The sequence below is a fragment of the Gymnoscopelus braueri genome (assembly GCF_963280865.1).
Source record: "Gymnoscopelus braueri genome assembly, chromosome: 14".
In the NCBI taxonomy this organism is placed as follows: domain Eukaryota; kingdom Metazoa; phylum Chordata; class Actinopteri; order Myctophiformes; family Myctophidae; genus Gymnoscopelus; species Gymnoscopelus braueri.
Window position 1 is genome coordinate 41,866,448 of NC_137619.1, and position 23,085 is coordinate 41,889,532.

At 39.5% G+C, this 23,085-nt stretch overlaps 1 protein-coding gene across 1 annotated transcript in view; it reads left to right on the forward strand.

The window, feature by feature from the left end:
* The window catches only part of LOC308100128 (neurexin-1a-like), a gene marked incomplete at both ends in the record, with an annotated part of 542,450 nt that overhangs the window by 449,934 nt on the left and 69,431 nt on the right, over positions 1–23,085 (forward strand). The window contains 2 exon segments of the mRNA XM_080449034.1: positions 3,273–3,362; positions 4,878–5,200. Of these exon segments, the coding sequence (XP_080305160.1) occupies positions 3,273–3,362; positions 4,878–5,200 (413 nt within the window).

Genomic DNA, 23,085 nt, shown 5'->3' on the forward strand with positions numbered 1-23,085 from the left:
CAGGGCTCTGCACTTGGTCCGCTCCTTTATTTTCCCTCTACACCAAATATTTTCGCCGAAAACGGCTGATCTACAAGCTCACTCACAGCTGGTAGATCGGCTATTCTTTTGCAGAATGTTTTGCCTCAGAATTGTGACGTTAGGATTCATGTGGCAAAGATTGCAGTCCCACAGCTTGTCCCGGCAGCATGTTGACACATTTCAAAATGATTTTGAAATACCCCAATTTTAGATAACCACCCCACGCACTAACATGCAAATATCAATGCAGCTGCGGAGCTGTTGAGCATGCAAATTAATAATGAGTGCAAAGCCAAAAAGAGACCTCAGTCTCTCTCCCTTTTTCCCCCCTATTGTCTTGGCCATTCTGTGTCTGTCCTCGCTGTCCTCCCAACCGCCGTGGGCTTTACTGCTCTCCAGAGCCCAGTTTGATGCTGACCTATCTTCAAATGAGCTGTCAGAGCGGTAGAACACAGCCACTGCCCTCCTTCATGGGCAGAAGAGGTGACATAATCAACATGGCCACCCTGTGACAGGCAAATGGAGGTGACGGCAGTGAAGAGAATCCCGTCAGTGATCCATTTCATGCAGCAAAATGAGCTTTTTTGCAAGATTTTCCCCCCCCCTTCCCCTGCATGTTCTGTCAAAGTGTACAGTAGAGGTTTTATTTCATAGAATACAAAGATTTGCCAAGATTTTCAGAACTAACCAAAATTATTTCAAGAAATATTTTATTTGTATAGGAAGTCTAAGTTTTTTTTAACTTGTAGACTGGCTATTTTCACTATCCGCCGTGCAACAAAGTATAGGCTATAGGGCTTTAATGGTTTAAAAGACATGCCAGTGTTGAACCATTACTCTGCCCTACAAAACCAAAGTGCAGTAACTAAGTGAAGTAAAAATCACTCAAAGATGGGTTTAAAAGTGATTCAACTGGTCAGCCAAATGAGATATCGGCATATAAGTGATATTACACTAAGTGTACATCTGTTCTTCAGGTAATTGTTTATCCCTTAAAATCACAAAGGCTAATTTGACCTTTGGGATACACAAATAAGTCGGTGTGTCCAAAAACGTAGTTACTGCACTTTGGTGCAGATGGGAAAATGCTTGTTTCCATGTGGTGCTGAGTCACTGGGAATTTTTGTCATTCATCGTAAATTAAAGTGAAGTGTCTGTCTGCAGTACAAACCGATAACGGCCTCCTTCGTTCTAAATCTAAATAATTTGAAGATGACGATGGAACTGACTCACTTTCCTCACATTACTAAGACATCATGTCTTAAGCCTGGGTTCCTTTGGGTTGCACCCTATAAATCTTTAAAACTGCATGTGTATCTTCCATTCAAACAGCAACAAGTCATCCTCAAATACTGTATGACCTTTAGACGAATCATTTGGTTTCCACTTACCTCTGAACGTCTTCATTTCTGACGTCATTCCATTGGAAAACGTTCATTTTAAAAGTCGTATTTGGGCACCCAAAGCAAGACTTGCATATAATGTACTAGTTGTCACATCAAATACAAAAAATCCATATCAAGATTAGCCACTTAACTAACCTTAACCACTTAGACCTGAGGCCGATTCTACAAAATGTATTCTAAATCCTAACAGTTTTTTTGAAAAAAATATTTGTTGCTATGTCAGTGGTTCTCAAACTTTTTCATGTCAAGGACCCCCAAAATTAAATGCATTTGGCTGCGGACCCCCATCTCAAAATATTTCGCTCCAGGGACCCCCCAGAAGCAAAGATTTGAGTTACAAATGTTCGTTTTTTTACATGTATATATTCAAAGATTTGCACACATTTTCAAGATTTTTCAAAAATAGCAGATCTACAAGCTCGTAGCGCGGCACTCGGTGCCGCGCTGCGAGCTTGTAGATCTGCTATTTTAATTAAATCATTTTGACAAAAGATTGTCCAAAATAGGGCTGAAACTTATTTAACGTGCCTTAGTTCATATAAAACCTGGCTAAAAAGGTTAAAGGAAGTTCCCTTCCTTCAGAGTGAGCTATCTGATGCTTTTTTTTTAATAGTGTGATGGGATTAAACTTCCACTTCTCTGTCCCCTTCTTTTCTTTCTGTTCCATCAGACTAGCTATGCATCACAGTGCTGTGTCGTCCCCTAATAACCCCTCTATCATTTCCTTCTCCCCGCTCCTCTCTACACAATCACTGTTAACCTCCTGGTCTTTCATCTGCCAGAACAGAATTAATATAGTTGATGTGACAAACTTTGTCAATCTGCCAGGAGAATGGAGGCGACTAGAATTCAATCTTTGAAGACAATACCAGAGAGAGAGAGCGGCTCTCTCAGACACAGTGAATCTAGTCCTGGAAGAAATCCTTTCTGGAAGGGAGATTGGCATTGACAAAAAAAAAGGGGTGATGTGGAGATTGCCCTCATCAATGCCAAAGACTCGCTCCAATCTTAAGAGTCTACGTTGCTGCTGACCTTCTCTCTTTTTTTTAAGTAATTCCTTCGGTTTGCTCTTACTACAGTAGAACCAATTCTTTGCCATTGAATTTGACCCCATCAAAACATGTTCTTGCTGTATCGTCCAGGTGGAAGAGTTCACCATTACGTATTGTGTAGCCAATTGTCATGCATTTTTCCCCTACCTTATAGCTTTTGTCAAAGCCCTGTTTTAACATGTGTGTATCTCTACTGTATTTACTGTGCAACAATGTTTACTTATATGCTATGTGACCGTAGTTCTATACTATATGACCAGATGCTTTGAATGTAATGGAAATGGTGGTTGTTGTTTAAATTAACCTATTATTTCCTTACAATTAGTCTGTTGATAAAGGGGTTGGGCATTTGTAATATATTTTGTAATAGATAACTTGTTTTCTCCGTTAAACCATAAAAGGTTGATTTAACAATACATTTAAATGATTTTACATTTGAAAATGTACATAACTAGTTTAAAAGCCAGTCAAAACCAAAGAAATGGGTTGGGTCATTGGGTAAGAATTCTGTTATGGAAATGTATAAATTTGTGGTTTGGTTTATAACATAACTCTTTTTAACCTAGATGAAATATATGCGTGCCAGTTTACGATTAATATAGGAATAATTTGTTGGCTAAAATAAAATAAAATGATTGAGTAAAGATTGTTCAAATAATGTTTTACTTAACATTGTTTTTTAAATTTTAAAACCTTAAAAAATCTTGTGCAGTTGTATAGATCCAGCATTAAGTATGAATAACCTTTGACCTTACAGATTGTAACCAATGAAATCTCTCTTTAAACTTTAAAGGCAACATTGATAACGAACGCCTGGCGATTGCTAGACAGCGAATCCCATATCGACTTGGTCGAGTAGTTGATGAATGGCTACTCGACAAAGGTAAAAGACTGATTAAAATTTCAAATAAAATAACTTGCTAATAACCAAGTAATACTTTGTAAATAATAAACATAAAAATAAATGTTCAGTTAAACTAAATCAAACAAAAGGATTTGAATAGTTAAATTTAATGTTGTATACATTTCATAATAATATGCATTCATTTGATAGATGTTTTAATACGTGTTTCCTGTCAACTTCAAGGTTAAAGGGACTGTAAATATAAATATAAATCGACTTCCTGAAGTAATATCAACATTGTTAAAATGACTATAAATTATTGTAGTGTTTCCAGTAAACGTCTAAATGAGAAATGTAAAAGATAAAGTTTAATCCTTCAGTAGTTGATATTCTCAGTGCTATTTGAAACATACACTATACTTGTATGTTCTTATTTCAGAATTGATCATTTGATCAGTTTGATTAAATGGCTAGCAATGATAAATAGAGTGTAATACGAATTGGCATCGGAATTTGAAGTCCCTTTAACAGACGTAGTAAATATGCATAGGGATTTAGATTAAAGAACTGCATCATAAAACAAACTTCTGAGTGCATGCTTTGTTTTTCAACAACTAATGTGTATTCCTACTTAAAATGTGTAATGATCCCTATCATTCTTTTATGTTTTTGTTTCACCTTTTAATAAAATGTTCTCATCAAATATATATATTTTTTGTCATATACCCAATCATATTTCTTTTAAGTTTGCTTTTTTCTTGGTTGCTCTTGCTAAAAGGCTGAGTAATTGCTTGCCTCATTGACATACAGATGCAGCCATTTTAGAAGTACCACTTTTTATACTTGCTAAACCAGTGCTGCATTGTTCCACCACTCCCTGGAACATCCATATAGGGATGTTGCAAATTTAGGCGACTTCTATTATGGCTGCTTTATTTATTTATTTATATTTTGTTGTTTGTTTGTGTGGGTTTTTGTTTGTTTGGATATTAATTGATTAATGTATGTATTTATTTTATGCATGCATTTGTTTGTGTTTACATGTTATGTTTTTGTTCATTTTTTTATGTAGGTAAATCACAAATGAAATTTTGTGATTACTATTATTATTTGGTGAGCACAACTCCATGGTGTCTGCATGACTTAGAGGCAAATTGTTCATTTATATTACTCATCCAGGATTGTATATTATCTTTGGATGTGTAATCTCTTGTGTGCATGTATCCCTAAATGGTCCAAGTTAATATTAATCTTTTAATTCCTTTATTTCCGATCGGTTGATTGTCCCTTTTAGCAAAGCCGCTTTGATTTCAAAATCTTTTTCTTTATTCCTCATATACTTTTTTTTTTTGTTGAATCTGCTTTCCTATCAGGCATCCCATCATTATAACTGCAATAAATTACCAGGGGTTTGCTTCTAGCAACGGGTAATTTATTGGTCTCATTAGTCTCCGGGCAAATAATCTGTCTTTCTGTCTTTTTATCCTGTTATGTAAAAGCGGCTGAGTCCGCAGTTCGACATCCTGGTATATATGTAACGTTGTTTTCCCACAGGGCGGCAGCTTACAATCTTCAACAGCCAAACCACTATACAGATCGGGGGCTGGGAGCGCGACCGGAGTCGATCCTTTCAGGGCCAGCTCTCGGGCCTCTACTATAACGGGTTGAAGGTGTTCAACATGGCCGTGGAGGGCGATCCCAACATTAAGGTCCAGGGCAGCGTGCGGCTGGTGGGGGATGGGCCCTCCTCCATCACGCCGCAGTCGAGCGCCACGGCCAACCGCTCGGAAACGTCCACCTCCATCATGGAGATCACCACCACCACGGCGTCCAGCAGATCACGGGTCAAGCAGACCACCCCGCGAGAGCCTCAGCAGGTAGGAGAGCCCCGCACGTCTTCTCGCTCTGTCGGCGTTGCCACGTCTGCTTATTCTAAGCGACTTTGGGCTTGTTTTTCTGGAAAGTCATGTGTAAATATTAGTATTTGCGGGTTTCCTTTCTAATGTTGTTTAAACCAGTGGTTCTCAAAAATTTTAATTTGTTTGTCCGCGGACCCCCCCCCATGGACCCCCATGGGCCATGGACCCCCGTACCAGATTTGTGTTGTTAAAATGTCTCCAAAACGTTCCACATTTTGCACTTTTTTTCCTCAAGACTTTTTTTTTTTAAATAGCAGATCTACAAGCTCACAACGATGCAACGCGTTGTGAGCTTGTAGATCTGCTATTTTCAAATAGCCAATGCATATCGGTCCAACGTGCTCATGTGGCCTAGTTGCTTCTTTTGGGCTTGTTTTCATAGACCTGGTTGCTTATTTCTCTCGCAGCCTCTGGCAACACTGCATTCTATCAGTAGGGGAGTATATTTACTGGCAACGACCCAGATGGCTGTTCAGATGGCTCAGCGAGCCGGGGGAGCTGTTGAGGGGTTCAGTGTCTTGCTCCCCCCCCCCCATTCCCAGACAGCCTCTACTCACTCAGCTACGGCCACCCCTGACATTATTAGTATACTGTAAAATCCTCAGCGTTCATGTATCCATTTGTACCAGCCATTTGTTACAAATGTAACATGATGTGTACATTCTCTGAGTTACAAATGGGTACATGAACCCTTGAGAGGATTTTACTCTGTGGTTAAGCAACGTGTGAGTTGCTCTTTTGGGATTTCAGAGAATGTACTTTAAATGTAACTTTGGTTACAATTGTTACGCTTGTTATAGGTACAAAATGGATAAATGAATACTGAGGATTTTACTGTGTAGTTAAGCAACTTGTGTGACTTGCTCTATGGGGATTTCATAATGACAGTCCAACAGTGACGGTGGTTTTCCTCTAAGCATTTCTCTGCTATATGGATGTGTACAAAACACCACGAAACATCCACATCACCTTTGTGTGGGAGCCTAGTCCACGTCCTACAGTAGTAGTTCAGACCATAGATTTAGAAACCTAGACACCTCATTGGCCGCTGCAGTTCGTTGGAGCGACCTGTATCGTGGCCGCCATATTAGTGGGGGCACGCTGCCACTTCAAAGTGACTACTGGCCAATCACAGCGCATTGAATACTGGCCAATCACAGCTCGTCTTTTTCCAGGACTTGTCAGAATCTAGTTGTCCCGCCCCCACCTGCCTCTGATTGGCCTACAGTAGTTCAGACCACACCTTTGTGTGGAAGCCTAGTCCACGCCTACAGTAGTATAGTTCAGATCACAGTGAGCTTCCGATTGGCTACTGCTTTGTCTTGCCACAAACCTCGGTGAAAAACTTTTACTTTCCTAAACTTTTTCTCACCACTTTTTTTCTGGCTCTGCATCGTATCACAACGAAACTTTCAGCACCATACATATAGACAACGCATGGAATCTCACCCACATTTCCAGAAAAAATAATCATGAAAATGTTGACCTAAGTTATAATGACATGCCCAAGACAGAGACGCCAGATTGGAAGTGTTAAAATTAACTCATGGATTCTGCTTTGTGTATACTGTACATTCTACTCAGCACATCAGCAAATGATACAGTACATCTCTGTAATGATAATGTGCTCTACACGCAGCGCGTGGACCATATATTCACTGTATATTCATCTACTTAACCTATAATTTCCTGGCATCGCACCTGCACTTAGAGTATGCTTATGCTTAGCCCACAACATTTCGCACACCATAATAATAGTAATGATGCGATAGGATATTGTATGTGTTTGTGATTAGTGTAGCCAACTAGCCATCCCGTTCCCTCCTCGCAGTATATCCTTATCCTGCACTAGCAGTGGAGTGCAGCCTGTTTATTTATTTATTTTTTCCAAATCTGTATGATAGAGTATATTAAGCAAGGGATAATTGACGGGTCGCCGGTCAATATTGAGAAATAAATCCCGACAGGGTGATCAGGCACCGACGCGTAGCACGAATACTAATTAAATTTATTAATACATTGACCCAGAGCAACACCTTGGGAAAACAAGGAAGTGTCGATCAAATAGAATCCATTTTCGGTTATTGCATCGTCTATTTCTCACTTCAAATGTTTTCAAAAACGTTCTTGAGAGCAACGTTTAGTTGTAAATGACATTGTGTGTTTGTGTTTACATGGCTGTCACGTTGGATACAGCATCAAAATCAAGCTGTGCAGCAGGTGCTCTGAGTCTTTGATTAGACAGCATTCTGTTATTGAGCTCATCGGTCATTATTCAGAAATAACACACCGCTGAATTCAGCGATTGACCAATCAGAATCAAGCATTCAACCAAGACGTGTAATAATACAATATAACTAGCATACCGTATCTGACCCTGGTGTCGGATAGACACCTACCCTGCCTGAAGCACATATTCCCAATTTCCCCCCCTTGCCAATTAAAGGACGACTTCACGGATTTTCAACCTATCTTCATATAATTGGTCCTCACTAATACTCATGATAAAATGGTAAAATATTGTTCTACTCGGTCTGTGTCTCAGAGGAGGACTGTGGACAGATCACGATCCCGTCTACCAGTGACATCATCAATGGAGAATCCAAGCTAATAGAAACTGCAGGCTTTCTATTCCTGGAAAGTTGCAATGCAATAAAAGAAGCCATTGTTCTCGTGTTAATACAAATTTTAATAAAAAATGTGAAATCATGATGGAAAAAAAAATCATGCCTAACGATGATGTCACTGGTAGACGGTTTTCTGGACTGTCCACAGCCCTCCTGAGACACAGATTTTTTACCATTTTATCATGAGTATAGTGAGGACCAATTATATGAAGATAGGTTGAAAATCTGTGAAGTCGTCCTTTAAGGGTGGATTCCCTCTTGTACGAGCGCGGTAGATGTTTGGTCTGGGTTCGAATGGCAGTTGCCTCTTTCAATTATGGGTGAAGACATTAAACATACAAGATCGCAGCTTTAATTCCACCGGCCGCAAATAGAGCTAAAACCGTAACTTTTCCCAAACGAATCATTTGAGACCTGCAGGCTAGCAGGGCAGCGGGTCCTGTGCTCTTACATTACTTTCACATTAACCGCCGCAATGGCCACATTTGTATTCCGTTTGATTGACGCTTTAATCCAGAGCGCCTCTCTCAGTGCCATGAGTGCTACAATTATAGTATGGATTGGCTGAGTAGGAATCAATAGACCTATAGACAAAGTGTTGGTGCCCATTGAGCTACACAGGGACATATTGTATGTGACCTGCTCTCCTGGAATCAGACATAATCAGTCAGTCTGAAATGCTTTGGCACATACAAAAAAGTGCTAATGGCTTACCACCACATCACAGATCTAATCGCAGTATATAACTCAGTAGGTTCTAATCTGGTTTATTACCCGAGCCATCTTGCATGTCAACTGCATTCTTTTCCACCCCACCTATCTCATCTTTCAGACATGGTGATGTCAAATACATCCGCATTGCCCTGAAGCTTCCTTTAAAAAAAAGGAATGAATACCATTATAGAGGCAGTTTTCATGCAGACTAACAATCTAGACAGCATTTACCCCTTTAGGCTGCTAACATAGAAATGTTTTGGATTCAGCCTGATGTTAACCAGTTAGAACCTCTATTCACAGTGAAACAAACGTCAGTTACAACTGTACTTGGATCACTTTTTGCATGGGGTAAAGTCCCCGTCCAGCACCGTGGAGTGTAGGGGTTCGAATCCGGCGCATTCCGGTTTAGCCAAGCAAACACAATTGACCATGTTCGTGGGGAAGGGAAGCCGGGCAGGGAGGTGCCATATTTGTCGCGGCGCTAGCAACTCTACGCTAGCTACAGGCTGCAGGGCCAGTGCCTCTCAGCAGGGGGTATTGAACGGAAAGAGTAGGAGCAGTGGTGGAAAAAGTACTAATTTGTTTTTAATTAAGTAAAAGTATCAATACTGCAATGTAGAAGTTCTCTGTAACGTAAAAGTAAAAGTCCGGAATTCAACATTTTCTTGAGTAAAAGTACTGAAGTATTGGTATCAAAATGTACTTAAAGTATCAAAAGTAAAAGTACTAAAATGTTTGAAAATAGCAGATCTACAAGATCGGCTATTTTCAAATAGACTAGGTATAAAATAGGGCTGAAGTGGTTAATGTATGTTTTTATAATGTAATCATTTATATCTGCAAAGTAACAAGTAACTAAAGTTTTCAAATAATTGTAGTGGAGTAAAAGTACAATATTTGCCTCTGAGATGTAGTGGAGTAGAAGTAAAAGTATAGACAATTGGAAATACTCTAGTAAAATAAGAATACCTCAAAAGTGTACTTAAGTACCTTACTTGAGTACATATACTTAGTTATTTTACACCACTGAGTAGGAGTAGCTCCTGTCCTCTCGGTAGGGCCTCCTCAGTGGACGTCGGTGGGCCAGTAGGGTACAAGCAGTGGCAACACAGAAATGTGTGGGCATAAATACTAAATTGGGAGGGAAATGGTTAAAAAAAATATTGGCTTCTCTAAAGCTCTAACCCTGGATATAAAAAAAATATAGATAAACAATGCCAAATGTTGTTACGAAAAGAGAAACAGCTCTGTATCCCCAGAGGTCATGTCCTGTCTGTACGCTCAAAGGAAGAAAAGTCCTCGAAAGCATTTTACTTTATTTGAGATTGTTATGGATCCTAAACCATTCTGCGATGGCATATCTTCAACAAAATGGATCTTTGTGGAACATTGAACTCTAAATTGCTTTCTTACCCAAACAGATGGACTGAGTAATGGGCATTATATGCCTTCTGGGTAATAGCACAGTGGTTTGAATGACATTTTGAAGTAACACTTCATCAGAACGGAGCCATATGTCACTGTGGGTTTACAAATTAGCTGATGGAGACCCAGCATGCATGTGCGTTAAGCGTTTTGTGTCGGAGCTGATAACTTTAATGAAAAATAGACAGTGGTAGAAGAAGTACTCAGTTTTTTCACTCGGCCTGGCGGAGACTATGTTTTGCATCCTGTCCGTGTGTGTGTCCGTGTGTGTGTGAGTCCGTCCTTCCGTCTGTGAACAGCTAATCTCCGGCACCGTAGGCCCTATCGCAGCGAAACTGTGCACACACACTCCCTGGATGCCAGAGCAGAACCTCTGTCCCAAATTTTTCACATGGGCCTGTTATAGTGCCACCAGGAGGTCTATTTGTTACAGTACTCATACAGATTTTGTCCAAACATCACGCACATTGGTACACAGTATCTCTAGTCATTAAACAAAACGAATCCTGATTGGCTAAGATTGGCTTCCAAAGTTTGCAGGAGTGATCCTTTTTGCACTTGAAAAGCACTTAGAGTTGAGTTTGTAGTACATGTAGTGCTTAATAAAACAGGTGGCCTCTATGACTTTGTGTGGTGAACTTGAAATACGAAACAGTCTGTCTACTGAACGCTGTAAGTCTTGTTCTATTATGCCAGACTGGCCAGTTCATCATGCAGACAGAAGGTTTCTCTTCAATCGTTCACCCTACTGAGCTAAAGTTGCTCGCTGTTACTACCAGTCGTGATTTTCTTTCTGCATAACCTGCGTAATTTTGTACTGTGAGGCTATATGCGCACGCTTGCACATGCAGGCCACGAGTGTTTGTGTGGTTTTTTTAAGGCCTGTTTTATTTTGGTATAGCATTGTTTTTTAATCAAATTTTTACTTTTTGTTTGTTAACTTAATAGTTTTTTATTGATAAGCCTATTTAAATTAGTTTAAGCCCCGGGCCCTAACTAGTTGCATGACAAACAGGCTGAAACCCGGCCCTAATCTGTCAACAGCCTTGGGCCCCGTCGGGCCCAGCCCTGGTTGCAGACCTCTCTCTACTCATTACAATAGTTCTGCTATCTCTTTGCAGCTTAACTAATTATTCACTAAGGGCTTGTTGTACAGGCATAGATAGTAGTTTGCAAATATAACGGCCCTTTAAAATAGGCTTAATACTGCACACAGATAAAAGTAAGGGTTGCTGTGCCTGTTCTGGATATGGCATCAAATTAAAATAGCATAGGGGACTTAAATGAAGGGTTTGGATTTAGATTATATTAATCAATTCCATTTACCTTTACAAGTATTATTATTATTATTATTATTTTAATATTCTATTTATTATAGTCTGTCATTGGTTGTGTCTCACTCCAGTTCCACTGCAACAGTACAGTGGAAATAAGTAAAAGAAAATAATAATACAAATATTGTACCACAAATTGCCTCTCAGAGGACACTAAAGTGTTCTAAGTGGTACTGTATATATGCATTCTCTAAACCTCTGGCTTTTGATACCTTCAATATCCAAGTTGTGAAATCCATGATAATTTCTACTGAATTAGCTCTGAAATTGGTTTTACTTGGTTCTTTGAACGTTGAAAATAGTGACCCAAAACGTGACCCAAAATAGTCAATAATGATCTCCTACGGACGTTCACATCTAATTCTCACAATACAATAAATACGTCTCTACACCCTAAATCTATCATAAATGCTTCTGTGGGGCAGATACGTGCAGATACTGTACATACACATGCTAGTGCCTACCACTGCCTTCCATTTCTTAAACACTGAACCCATGGAATCCTTTAGTTCCATGGTTCAGCCGGGTTTCCAAACCATAGCAATAGCATATAATCCATATAAAATATCAGACAACAGGCTGTAATTTTATTCCAGATCCATAGGGTGTTACAAATCACTACAGAAGCAACCCTAATGATTGGTAGAACGAATTAAAGCTTTATTAGATTTTCTTGCATTATTCAGTACCGCCGTGATATAGAAGCATGAAAAATGGGAAATCAATGGAATACAGGAATACGCATAGCATAATATACCCAGAGACAGTCAGTGAAGAATCAATACCACATACATCCATAAGATAATTTGTATAATTCCTTACTTAACGTCATGTAGCTTGAGCGACGCGTTGTGAGCTTGTAGATTTCTTTTTTTGTTGTTGTTTTGTTTAACTCTTTAAGACCGGGAAAGCATCATTTGTGTAATTTTAAGATTTCTTTGGCTATAAAAAAATAGCAGATCTCCAAGCTCATAGCGCGGCACCGAGTGCCGCGCTATGAGCTTGGAGATCTGCTATTTTTGAAAAATCATGAAAAATATATATTTATTAAATATATATTTTTTGAAGTGAACATTTGTAAAAAATATTTAGTTCCAGGGATCCCCCAGAAAGCAAAGATTTGAGTTACAAAAAAAAAAAAAAAAAAAAAAATACTTGCACAATGTTCATGATTTTTCAAAAATAGCAGATCTACAAGCTCATAGCGCTATGAGCTTGTAGATCTGATATTTTTGAATAGCCAAACAAATCTTAAAATGACAGAGATGCGTTCCCAGATTGAACGGGTGAAATAGCCCAAGTATAAAATAGGGCTTAAGATCAAGGCTCATCTCTACTCCCCAGTTTCTTGTTCTCTACACTATCCTGGCTAAATAACAACATAAGAAAATCTAGATAATACTGTATTGTGGCATTGCAAACCAAATGATAACAAAGCTGTGACAACAGAAGGTTCTTTTTTTTTCTCCTTCTTATTTTTCAGTCATGCCAATTCCCCTTGAACAATGAACTAGTATACAACAGCATGGCCCCTGTTGCTGCTAACCCTCACAGCTGGCCTTGGGGAGGTTTAGACCACCACAGATCTCCTCCAATACACATGCAGTCACCAGCCACTTCTTATCACCTGTCAGTGAGGCATTTCCAGTGGCAGTACATGTACACTTTTCCGTACTTTTACTTCTACTCCACTACATCTCGGATCCAAATATTGTACTTTTACTCCACTACATTTATTTGAAAACTTTAGTTACTAGTTACTTTGTAGATTTTGATTATTATTAGAAAACATACATTAACCACAACAGCCCTACATTTCGGCCATTTGAAAATAGCCGATCTACAAGCTCACAACGTGTCGCATCGCGTTGTGAGCTTGTAGATCGGCTATTTTCAAAAGATTTTTATACATTTGAAAACTTGAAATGGGACATTCTGTATAATGAGAACTTTTACTTTTGGTGCTTTAAGTACATTTTGATACCAATACTTTTGTACTTTTACTCAACTAATTGTCTGCTTTAGGCAATTACCTGCTTTAGTAATTACGGGCTTTTACTTGTCACAGAGTATTTCTACATTGCAGTATTGATACTTTTACTTAAGTAAAATTGAGTAGGCCTTTTTCCACCACTGGGCATTTCACCGGTAGAGGGTGTAACACGTGCGGAGGAGGAACACGCTATACCTCCATCATACACTGCTGAACAGGAACCCTGACTAACCTGTAGGAGTCACTATAGTGGAGCGACAGAAACGGCTCTTCCCTGCCAGTTTCCCACCCACGACACATGGCTAATTGCGTTCGCTAATTGCGCCCGGCCGAGCGCGGTGGCACCGCGGAGGAATGGAGGCGGTGGTGGGCGAGGTACTTTTACCCCGGTGCCACCCCGGATGCACAGGATTTAATTTTATTTCTACATTGCATTGATACTTTTACTTAAGTAACAAATGTGAGTACTTTTTTGCAGTGGCGCAGCCAGAACGCTAGTATAGGCTGGGCCTGAGCAGGAGCGGGTGGGCACGCATGCATGCGTGCGCGTGAACATTTGCGGTTATTGCGCGGATATTGGGCGTTTTTGGGCGTTCTTTTGTTACTTTATTTCAGTTTTAGGGTTAGGGTTATGTTACTTAATTCTTATTTTTGCCTGATTTTAACGATTTTTTTATCCAAAAATGTATTATAATTTTTTGTATTTGTTTTAATTCCCAATTATTATTTGTTTGCATCGATTGGGCAAGCGTACAGTATAGCGGTAACACCGCCACACTGTGTAAGGTTTCCCACAAAAAAGTAACATTTTTAGGTATTTGTACTTTACTTGAGTGTTTCAAATTTTCAGTACTTTTACTTCTACTCCACTACATCTCAGAGGGAAATATTGTACTTTTACTCATTTGATAACTTTAGTTACTTTGTAGATTTGGATCATTATTACAAAACATCAGAAGGTTCAACGTTCAAGGTTGCACGTTGAAGTAAAAATCGTGCTTAATAAGTTCACTTTTCAGACCAGTTCACACCAGTTTCAGACCAGTTCACACCGGCTAATGAAGGTCAACAGACTAAAGCCTGCATGTGTGATGTACTTAATTGAATACATGATCATCATGTAGGTGAATGAAGCATGGCGGGATGTTTTTGTGTGTGTGTGTGTGTGTGTGTGTCTGTGTGTGTGTGTCATGTTTGTGTGTGTGTGTGTGTGTGTGTGTGTGCGCGCGTGCATCTGTGAGTGTGTGGTCTTTCCGTTCTGTGTGGCTGGTTTCCCATAGGGAGCCGTCTGGACAGAATTGTCTCAGGTCAGCACACATACAATCTATCTGGCCTGTGGGAAAGGGAGATGCACTTAATGTCCCTGACCATGAATAGGCTGTGTTTATAACCATGGTCCACTTGCTTCTCTCTCTCTTTGATAACACATGTTGTTTGGTGAGCAGTTTATTCAAAGTCCCCGGCATCATCATGGCCCCCAGTGGGAAACCTTACACAGTGTGGCGGTGTTACCGCTATACTGTACGCTTGCCCAATCGATGCAAACAAATAATAATTGGGAATTAAAACAAATACAAAAAATTATAATACATTTTTGGATAAGAAAATCGGTAAAATCAGGCAAAAATAAGAATTAAATAACATAACCCTAACCCTAAAACTGAAATAAAGTAACAAAAGAACGCCCCAAAACGCCCAATATCCTCAAATTTTCACGCACGCGCATGCATGCGTGCCCACCCGCTCCTGCTCAGGCCCACCAGCCTATACTAGCGTTCTGGCTGCGCCACTGTTGCACAGTAAGACGTTACTCCAGAACAGTGGTGGAAAAAAGTACTCACATTTGTTACTTAAGTAAAAGTATCAATGCAATGTAGAAATACCCTGTTAAAAGACTGGAATTCAAAATGTACTTGAGTAAAAGTACAAAGGTATTGGTGTCAAAATGTACCTAAAGTACCAAAAGTAGAGGTACTCATTATGCAGAATGTCCCATTTCAAGTTTTCAAATGTATACAAATCTTTTGAAAATAGCTGATCTACAAGCTCACAATGCGTCGCATAGCGACGCATTGTGAGCTTGTAGATCGGCTATTTTCAAATGGCCGAAATGTATGTAGGGCTGAAGTGGTTAGTGTATTTTGCGATAATAATCTATAATCTATAATAATTACTAAAAAAGTAACTAGTAACTTAAGTTTTTTAAATAATTGTAGTGGAGTAAAAGTACAATATTTGAGATGTAGTGGAGTAAAAGTAAAAGTATAGGAAAAATGGAAATACTCCAGTAAAGTAAAAAATCCTCAAATTTGTACTTAAAGGTAGGGTAAGTGATTTGCTTTGGTTAAAATAAGTGTTAAATAGCTCTATATTCTGACAGTACTCATTGCTATAGGGTGTTTGTTCAGTAACAGGAGTCTCCTTGTCTCTCCACCTCTTTATTAAACAGAAACTTCATTTTCGTTTCAGTTTCAGTTTCATTTCCAATTTTATCCAACCAGGACAGAGGACTCAATCAGGATACAGATTAAAGAAGTGAAATTGGAAGTGATGACACTAAGAAATGAGCATGCAAAATTGGAACTGAAACACTACACAAATTAAGCTTAAAAATGGGTACTTTCTCCTGATTGGCTGAGATTTTGACACCTACCAGAAAATGTATTTTGTGTTTATTAAAGAGCTGGAGAGACAAGGAGACATCTGTTACTGAAAAAACACTCTATAGCAATGATTACTATCAGAATATAGTGCTTTAACCTTTTAACAAAATAATTTTTGTTTTAACCAAAAAATATCACTTACCCTACCTTTAAGTACAGTACTTGAGTAAATGTACTCAGTTACTTTCCACCACTATGCGCTTGCACAGTAAAACGTTACTCCAGAATGATGGTGTCAAGGGCATCCAGTCGGATCAAAACATCTAATCTCTGAAAACACACATTGTTTTGTCAGGAGAGTATTTCGGGGTCCTCTCACTAACACCGTGATGTGATGACCGAGGCACTTCTTACAGCGATAGCGGCAAAGCTAAGATAATCGACACTCACACATCATTAACTCTTATTACGGTCCGACCATTGGAGCAGCGTAATGACACTCATTATGAGTGCAGGGCCCATCAGCCAATGACCACAGAGTGTAAAGGTGACAGAGTGCTGAGCGGAATTGAATTTGATAAGATAATCATGATAATGAATGGTCCTAAGGCAACCTGATGGAGCGCTGAATGTAATAACCCACTGGACATTTGTGTTGATTGCTATTTATTGGGTTTTAGTCCTTTTTGTAAGTCTACTAAAGAAAGATGTTTCAACACTAGTGTTATCCCATCGTGTAGAGCAGTGGTTCTCTTAATATTTTTACGTCAAGGATCCCCAAATTGATATGTATTTGGCTGCGGATCCCCCATCTGAAAATGTTTTGTGCCAGAGACCACCATAAGAGAAGATTTGTGTTGCAAAAATATGTCAAAATGATAACAAGAAAATGGCACATTTACAACCTCACAGCAACATTTTGGAATAGCCAATCTATAAAACAGGGTTAAAGTGGTTAAACTGACTTTAATGCTGTAAACCAAATCATCATGACATGCCACAACAAAAAATAAATACGTTTTCCCGGTAGATAACGCCAGGAGCATCGCATTGGAGCAATATTAGTCATAAAATTGTTATTAGAAATATATTATTTTGTAAATATCCACAGGTTGACAAACCAGACATAGCGACACTTTATTTTATGATGTAAATATCCGTAGACATTCTACCTGTAAATACCACCCTACATGTTTGTTTACAAACATTCTGATCTGATCTTTTTATTTTTATTTTATATCACTTGGGACCCCCTGGATCCCCCTCAACTTGCCTCAAGGACCACTGAGGGTCCCCAGACCCCACTTTGAGATGTAGACTTTTAGTGTAGAGTGTGTATTTATGGTCAAAACAACCAATCCTTCAATTATTGTCTCTTTATGAAATCTTAGAGAATAAACTAATTACCAGTCATACCATATAATGCTTTTAACTGATTATGTGGGACCTCCGTATTAGCAGAAGAGAGCATCCTGCATTTCAAAATGGTCTACACATGTTGCTATGGGATCAGTGGCGTAACGTAGTAACAGCGGGGCCTTGGTGCAGGCTATTTAGGACGGGCCCCCGATCCTCCAGTGCACGCTTACCCCCCCTTCACCCCACCCCACCCCCGCCGCCGTGAACGCTCAAAGGGAATGTTATTTTCCACACATAACGGCTTGCAAGTCATCTTACACAAATAGATTAATTATCTACATTACAATGTATGCATTGTGTGCATGCTGTGTGCATGATTTCTCAATTATGCATCATCAACATTCTCTTCAGAGTAACCAACAATCCAAGGGAATTGCACGAAACTGACCACTTAAGACTAACCCTTCATAACGAGGCTCGGCTGACCTGTTGAGGCAAAATAGGCCACTCACAGGTTCTGCTGTAAGTGGTGGGTGCCGTCCGTGCAGCTTCGGGAAAGTTGATTAAGCATTTGTGGAGATTATATATGCAGTTTCCTCATAGAGCTTTTCAGTTCAAGTGGTAAAGTTTAACACACATGTGTCCATCTTTATGATTAACGTTGTGTTTCACCTGCATGCGACTGTGTGTGGATACTGGTTAGTCTAGGCATCCGTGTTGGATGTTTGATGCGCGTGCATTCGTTGTTGTGGTAGGACAACTTGGCACCTTTACTCCATCTTGTTTGTGTATCGCCCCCTCGTTTGAAAGTGTCTTATTTTAGCTCATAATGATACGACTTGTTTTGACTGTTAAAAAATATTGTTGAATCATCAGGTGGATGCAATGCAACGATACAAAACACAAGTAAGCGCATAGCTTCTAAGAGTCCCTTTCTCACAAAAAAACACCCACTAACATCTGGCTTTTGTCTTTAGTTAGAAAAGTTACAATCATCTTTCATTCCCAGGACAAAATGACTGCACTAATCATACAGTAGGTATTTATTGGCTCCAGCTCTGATAGGCAGTGATGGAAACATGACACCCAGGAGGACACGCAAATGTTTGTCCCTGAGTGTCACAGGGCAGCCCGTGCCCTACAGCAGTGGTTCTCAACCAGTGGTCCGGGGACCACCAGTGGTCCTTGAGGAGTTTCGAGGTGGTCCCCAGCTAAATGATGGAGAGTTGGTAACCAAATGGACCCTTATAGATCTTTAACTCTTGAGAGCGTAAAATGCTTTCATTTTACTCTCTCAAGAGTTAAATTATTGTTAAACATCTGCGTTACTTAATTTACAAGAAGTCTACACAATTAGAGAATGTAGAAGAATTGTTATTTTGACAAAATCTTATCCAACGATAACACAATATTCTACGTTTTGGGTCTGAGAGGCTAAATCTCATCAAACGGTGGTCCGTGGCTCAAATGCCGAATAAATAATGGACATGGATATGAAAAAGGTTGAAAACCCCTGTCCTACAGTATACAGACTAATCAGGTGCATTGCGCGGGCGCACGAAAACACACACACACACACACACACACACACACACACACACACACACACACACACACACACACACACACACACACACACACACACACACACACACACACACACACACACAGGCTTGCTGGCTTGGAGGTGTGTCTGTGCAGCAGCAGTATGTTTCTTAACATCTGTAACAGCAGAATGCATTCTTAAATAACACCAGGACTACTCGTGGGTCTGTTTATTGCAAAGTGTTAAATAAGTTATCGTTGATTGTTTTGCCACCTGCCTCTTCTTGGCAGTGCTGGCACTCCTCTGTGTTAGGGTGGGAACTGCCAACACAGAGCAGGACATATTTATCCATTCACTTATTATGAAGGGGTTTTCCCAGGGGATGGTGCCAATTACTGAGGGGTGTTTGTTCATGGTCAAGAGCGATATTATTTGAATTGACTTTTGAATGAATTTTCTCCCCAAAACGTGCTTGAGTTTGATTGTTTGGTAAAAACATCTGTGATTGGAAGTGGTGTATAGTAACTAAGTACATTTACTCAAGTACTGTACTTAAGTACTACTCCACTACATCTCAGAGGCAAATACTTTACTTGTACTCCACTACAATTACTTGAAAACTTTAGTTACTAGTTACTTTGTAGATTTTAATTATTATTGCAAAACAAACATATATTAACCACTTCAGCCCTATATATATTTCGGCCATTTGAAAATAGCCGATCTACAAGCTCACAATGCGTCGCAACGCATTGTGAGCTAGTAGATCTGCTATTTTCAAAACATGAGTCTACCTTTTATACATTTGAAAACTTCAAGGCACATTCTGCATAATGAGTACATTCTACTTTTGGTACTTTACGTACATTTGGAAACCGATACTTTTGTACTTTCACTAAAGTAAATTTTGAATTAACAGAGTATTTCTACATTGCAGTATTGATACTTTTACTTAAGTAACAGACAGTACTTTTTCCACCACTGGTGATTGGGTAGGTGACTCATGGGACATAGAGCACCGAAGTCTGACGTGATTTACACATCCTAGGTTTGTCTACCTGGTTCGCGGTTTTCCACCCCCATTCTGAATCCTCATAGACGTATTTAATATCACGTCAAATAAGAACTGTGTTCCAAAAATAAACAAATGACCCTGGCGGTTTGACTCTTATGGATATGAAGCATCAACTGACGGTGAGAAAACGATAATGTTACTTCCGCCGAATTAGTTACATTTTCACCAGAAACAGACTGTATCAAATATAAGTGACTGACTATCATAAACGATACAGAACCTCCTCCCTGACAATATCGCCGATACAGTTTGTTTATTTTTGGACCACAATTCTTATATGAGACGATTCTATGATGACCCAATGTTATTCTCCATAGCTAAATTACTTTACGAACCTGGGGATGAACGAGTGACGTCAGGACTTCTGTACTCTATTGGGGGGAATTTGTAGATAAGCAAATTGATTCCACATTGATAATCATTGTCTCCATGGTAGGATCCATGTTCTATAATGGGGGAGGCTGCAGTTCAGTTATGCTAAGCCTTGGGGCTGGCAAGCAGACAACAGCCCTGGGAGAGAGCTGCTGGGGCCCTTTGTAAAGGGGCATAGCCTGATGTAGCGCCTGGGTTGTTTTTGTTTCCTTTGCCAAATAATTTTGCCTTCAAGTATTAATTTAAAAGCAAATATGAGCCTTCTATTTTTTTTGTTAGTCAATTATAATTTTTCCAGGCATGCACTGTAAATGCGCTGTACGGGACTGTTTGGAGTTTGAATCTTTGTAAGCAAACAAAAAATTGCATTCTTAGACTTAGTCTATTCTTCAGAGTCGTTTGGCCAAATGTACAAAGAGACCAAGTACACATTGTTTCTCACTCATTCACTCATTTCTGGGGAAAGTACTTCACAATTGATAAGATGACAGACATCATTTTATTCATAATTGTGGATATAGCCCCTGTTGCACGTTTGTGCCCATAGGATCTGGCACGTTCACACAAAAAAACAAACAGAAATTATCAATAGGAAATGCATCAATCATCTATGTTTTAGGGGTTTTCACAGGGATGCAAAAATAACCCTGCATATATACATGCTACACATTTGCATGATGTGATGCAAATGTGATGGAAAAGGGGTATTTGATTGGGACAAGCTATTTTTGACCATGACTCGTTGTTTTAACCATGTATATCCTGCTTTCAGCTGGAGGGTGGAGGGATGGTTGGTAATGTACTGTATGCGGGCCTGACTGTCATGACTTAATGAAGTGTCGGCTCCCTGTAGCAGCGCTTGCCCTCATCCAATTAAACCTTAATGCACTTCGGTCTGCCTTTCATAACCAGTGGGCCAGACGCACACAGCAAGGGCTGCTCTTCATTTCCCATGTCCGCTGATTTGATTTAGGCCTCAATTTGCCTGCCTCACCTGTATTCTTTTTTCCATTCATTCCCTCCCTCCCTCCCTCCCTCCTTCCCTCCTTTTTTCTTTTTTTTTTGCAGTGCCTGGATCACAGGCACTTTGTACACTGCAAAATCTGTTCATTTGTCCATTTATCCAATTACGATATGATACGATAATACTTTATTGTCAGCTCACACTGAAATTTCTCTTGCGACCCAGCAGCCTTGTATGCAACACATATACAGTACACACATTTGACATGACACCAAAAAAAATAACATACTTAAAAACATAAAGACCAGAGCAATGTCCACCACTCAGCCTACCCCTGGCCTAAACCCCTGATTAAGCCTCAATGTCGTCTGATTGGACGAAGGACCTCTTCAGTCTGACCCTATTGTATGTTGGAACACCGTATCTCCTTCCTGAAGGCAGCAACCTATATTCTCCATACAAAACATGGCTAGTGTTTGAAGTGATATTCCTTGCCAGTTGCCAACCTTAGCATACTGTTATTATACGTAGATATATAGCGCCTCTGAAGTGGTTGTCCAACGATCTTTGAACAAATGTTCAGTTGCTGCAGCAGTTGTGACTTTAAGGCTACAGACAGACAGCCATACCATACGAATTACTGTAATTATCATTTGTAACTCTTGAGAGTGTATAAATGTAACCAATTGCACACACTCTGAGTTAAATAAACGCTCAGAATTTTACCACGTGCCTTTTTTCTTTTGGCAATGTCAAACACATTTGAGACATTTGTACTCTTCAGCCATTTTGAGTAAGGGGAGTTGCCCTGTTTGACAAACGAGAGGCTTCTCTTTAAATAAATATACCGCGCGGTACGGCTGACTGGCACATGAGTAATGGGAGCGTGGAGATGCCAGTGGTCAGACACCTTGAGCGATAGGCTGGGGAGATAAATAAAGCAGGTGCTAGTAGTTCCCATTCCTCTTTCTCCCTCTGCGTGAGACTGTCACTGAAGTGTCCCTCTTTGATTGGACCATTAAGGGGAGTGGGAGTGGGAATAGTTGGTCTACCAGACCCTGTAATTAATAGATCTGCATTTTAATGTCTCGTATCATTGAGATCGTTTCATTTCCTTCAATTGATGAAGGGGTGAATCAAGCCTGATACGGCAACTGCTGCATGTTTTTTAAGATGGTGATGATGTGCTTCCCATGAACATTGGGGAAATGGGAAATAATTGAATGTAGAATCTACTGTAGGGGTGCAACAGTTAATTGAACTATCAGACTTATATATAATTTAAAAAATTATAATAAAAAATCTATTTTTGCGTGACACAATTGTAGGACGTCTAAAGCAGGCATCGGACTAATCAATTTAGTCGATTATAAAAATTCTATTCAAATGTCTTATTTTGATTGAATATCTTTTATTAGGCATAATGTAAAAACAGCATAAGTGCAGTTAATAACATTTTGACTAAAAGGTCCGTCCAAAAAAAGTCCTTGCGGTCTTGTTTCCATTGAGGGTCCTTGGTATTCAATTCATAGTCATCTTCGTATCGATTCATAGATATATAAAAAAGATGTATAGCCCTATAGTAAAATATGTGCTTCTTGATTACTTGAATAACTGTATTGAATAATTTATTGATAGAACAATCGCTAAGGAAATAACCGAGTGTTGCAGCCCCCAATAGAATACCATATAAGATGCAGTAGCATAACACAGGAGCATGTTGACATGTAGGGTCTGGCACACACAATGAAGAACATGTAAAGGCAAAGAAAAGTGGGCTTGGATATCAGATGCCAATTAATCATCAGCCACCCAGGAATGAGAGACG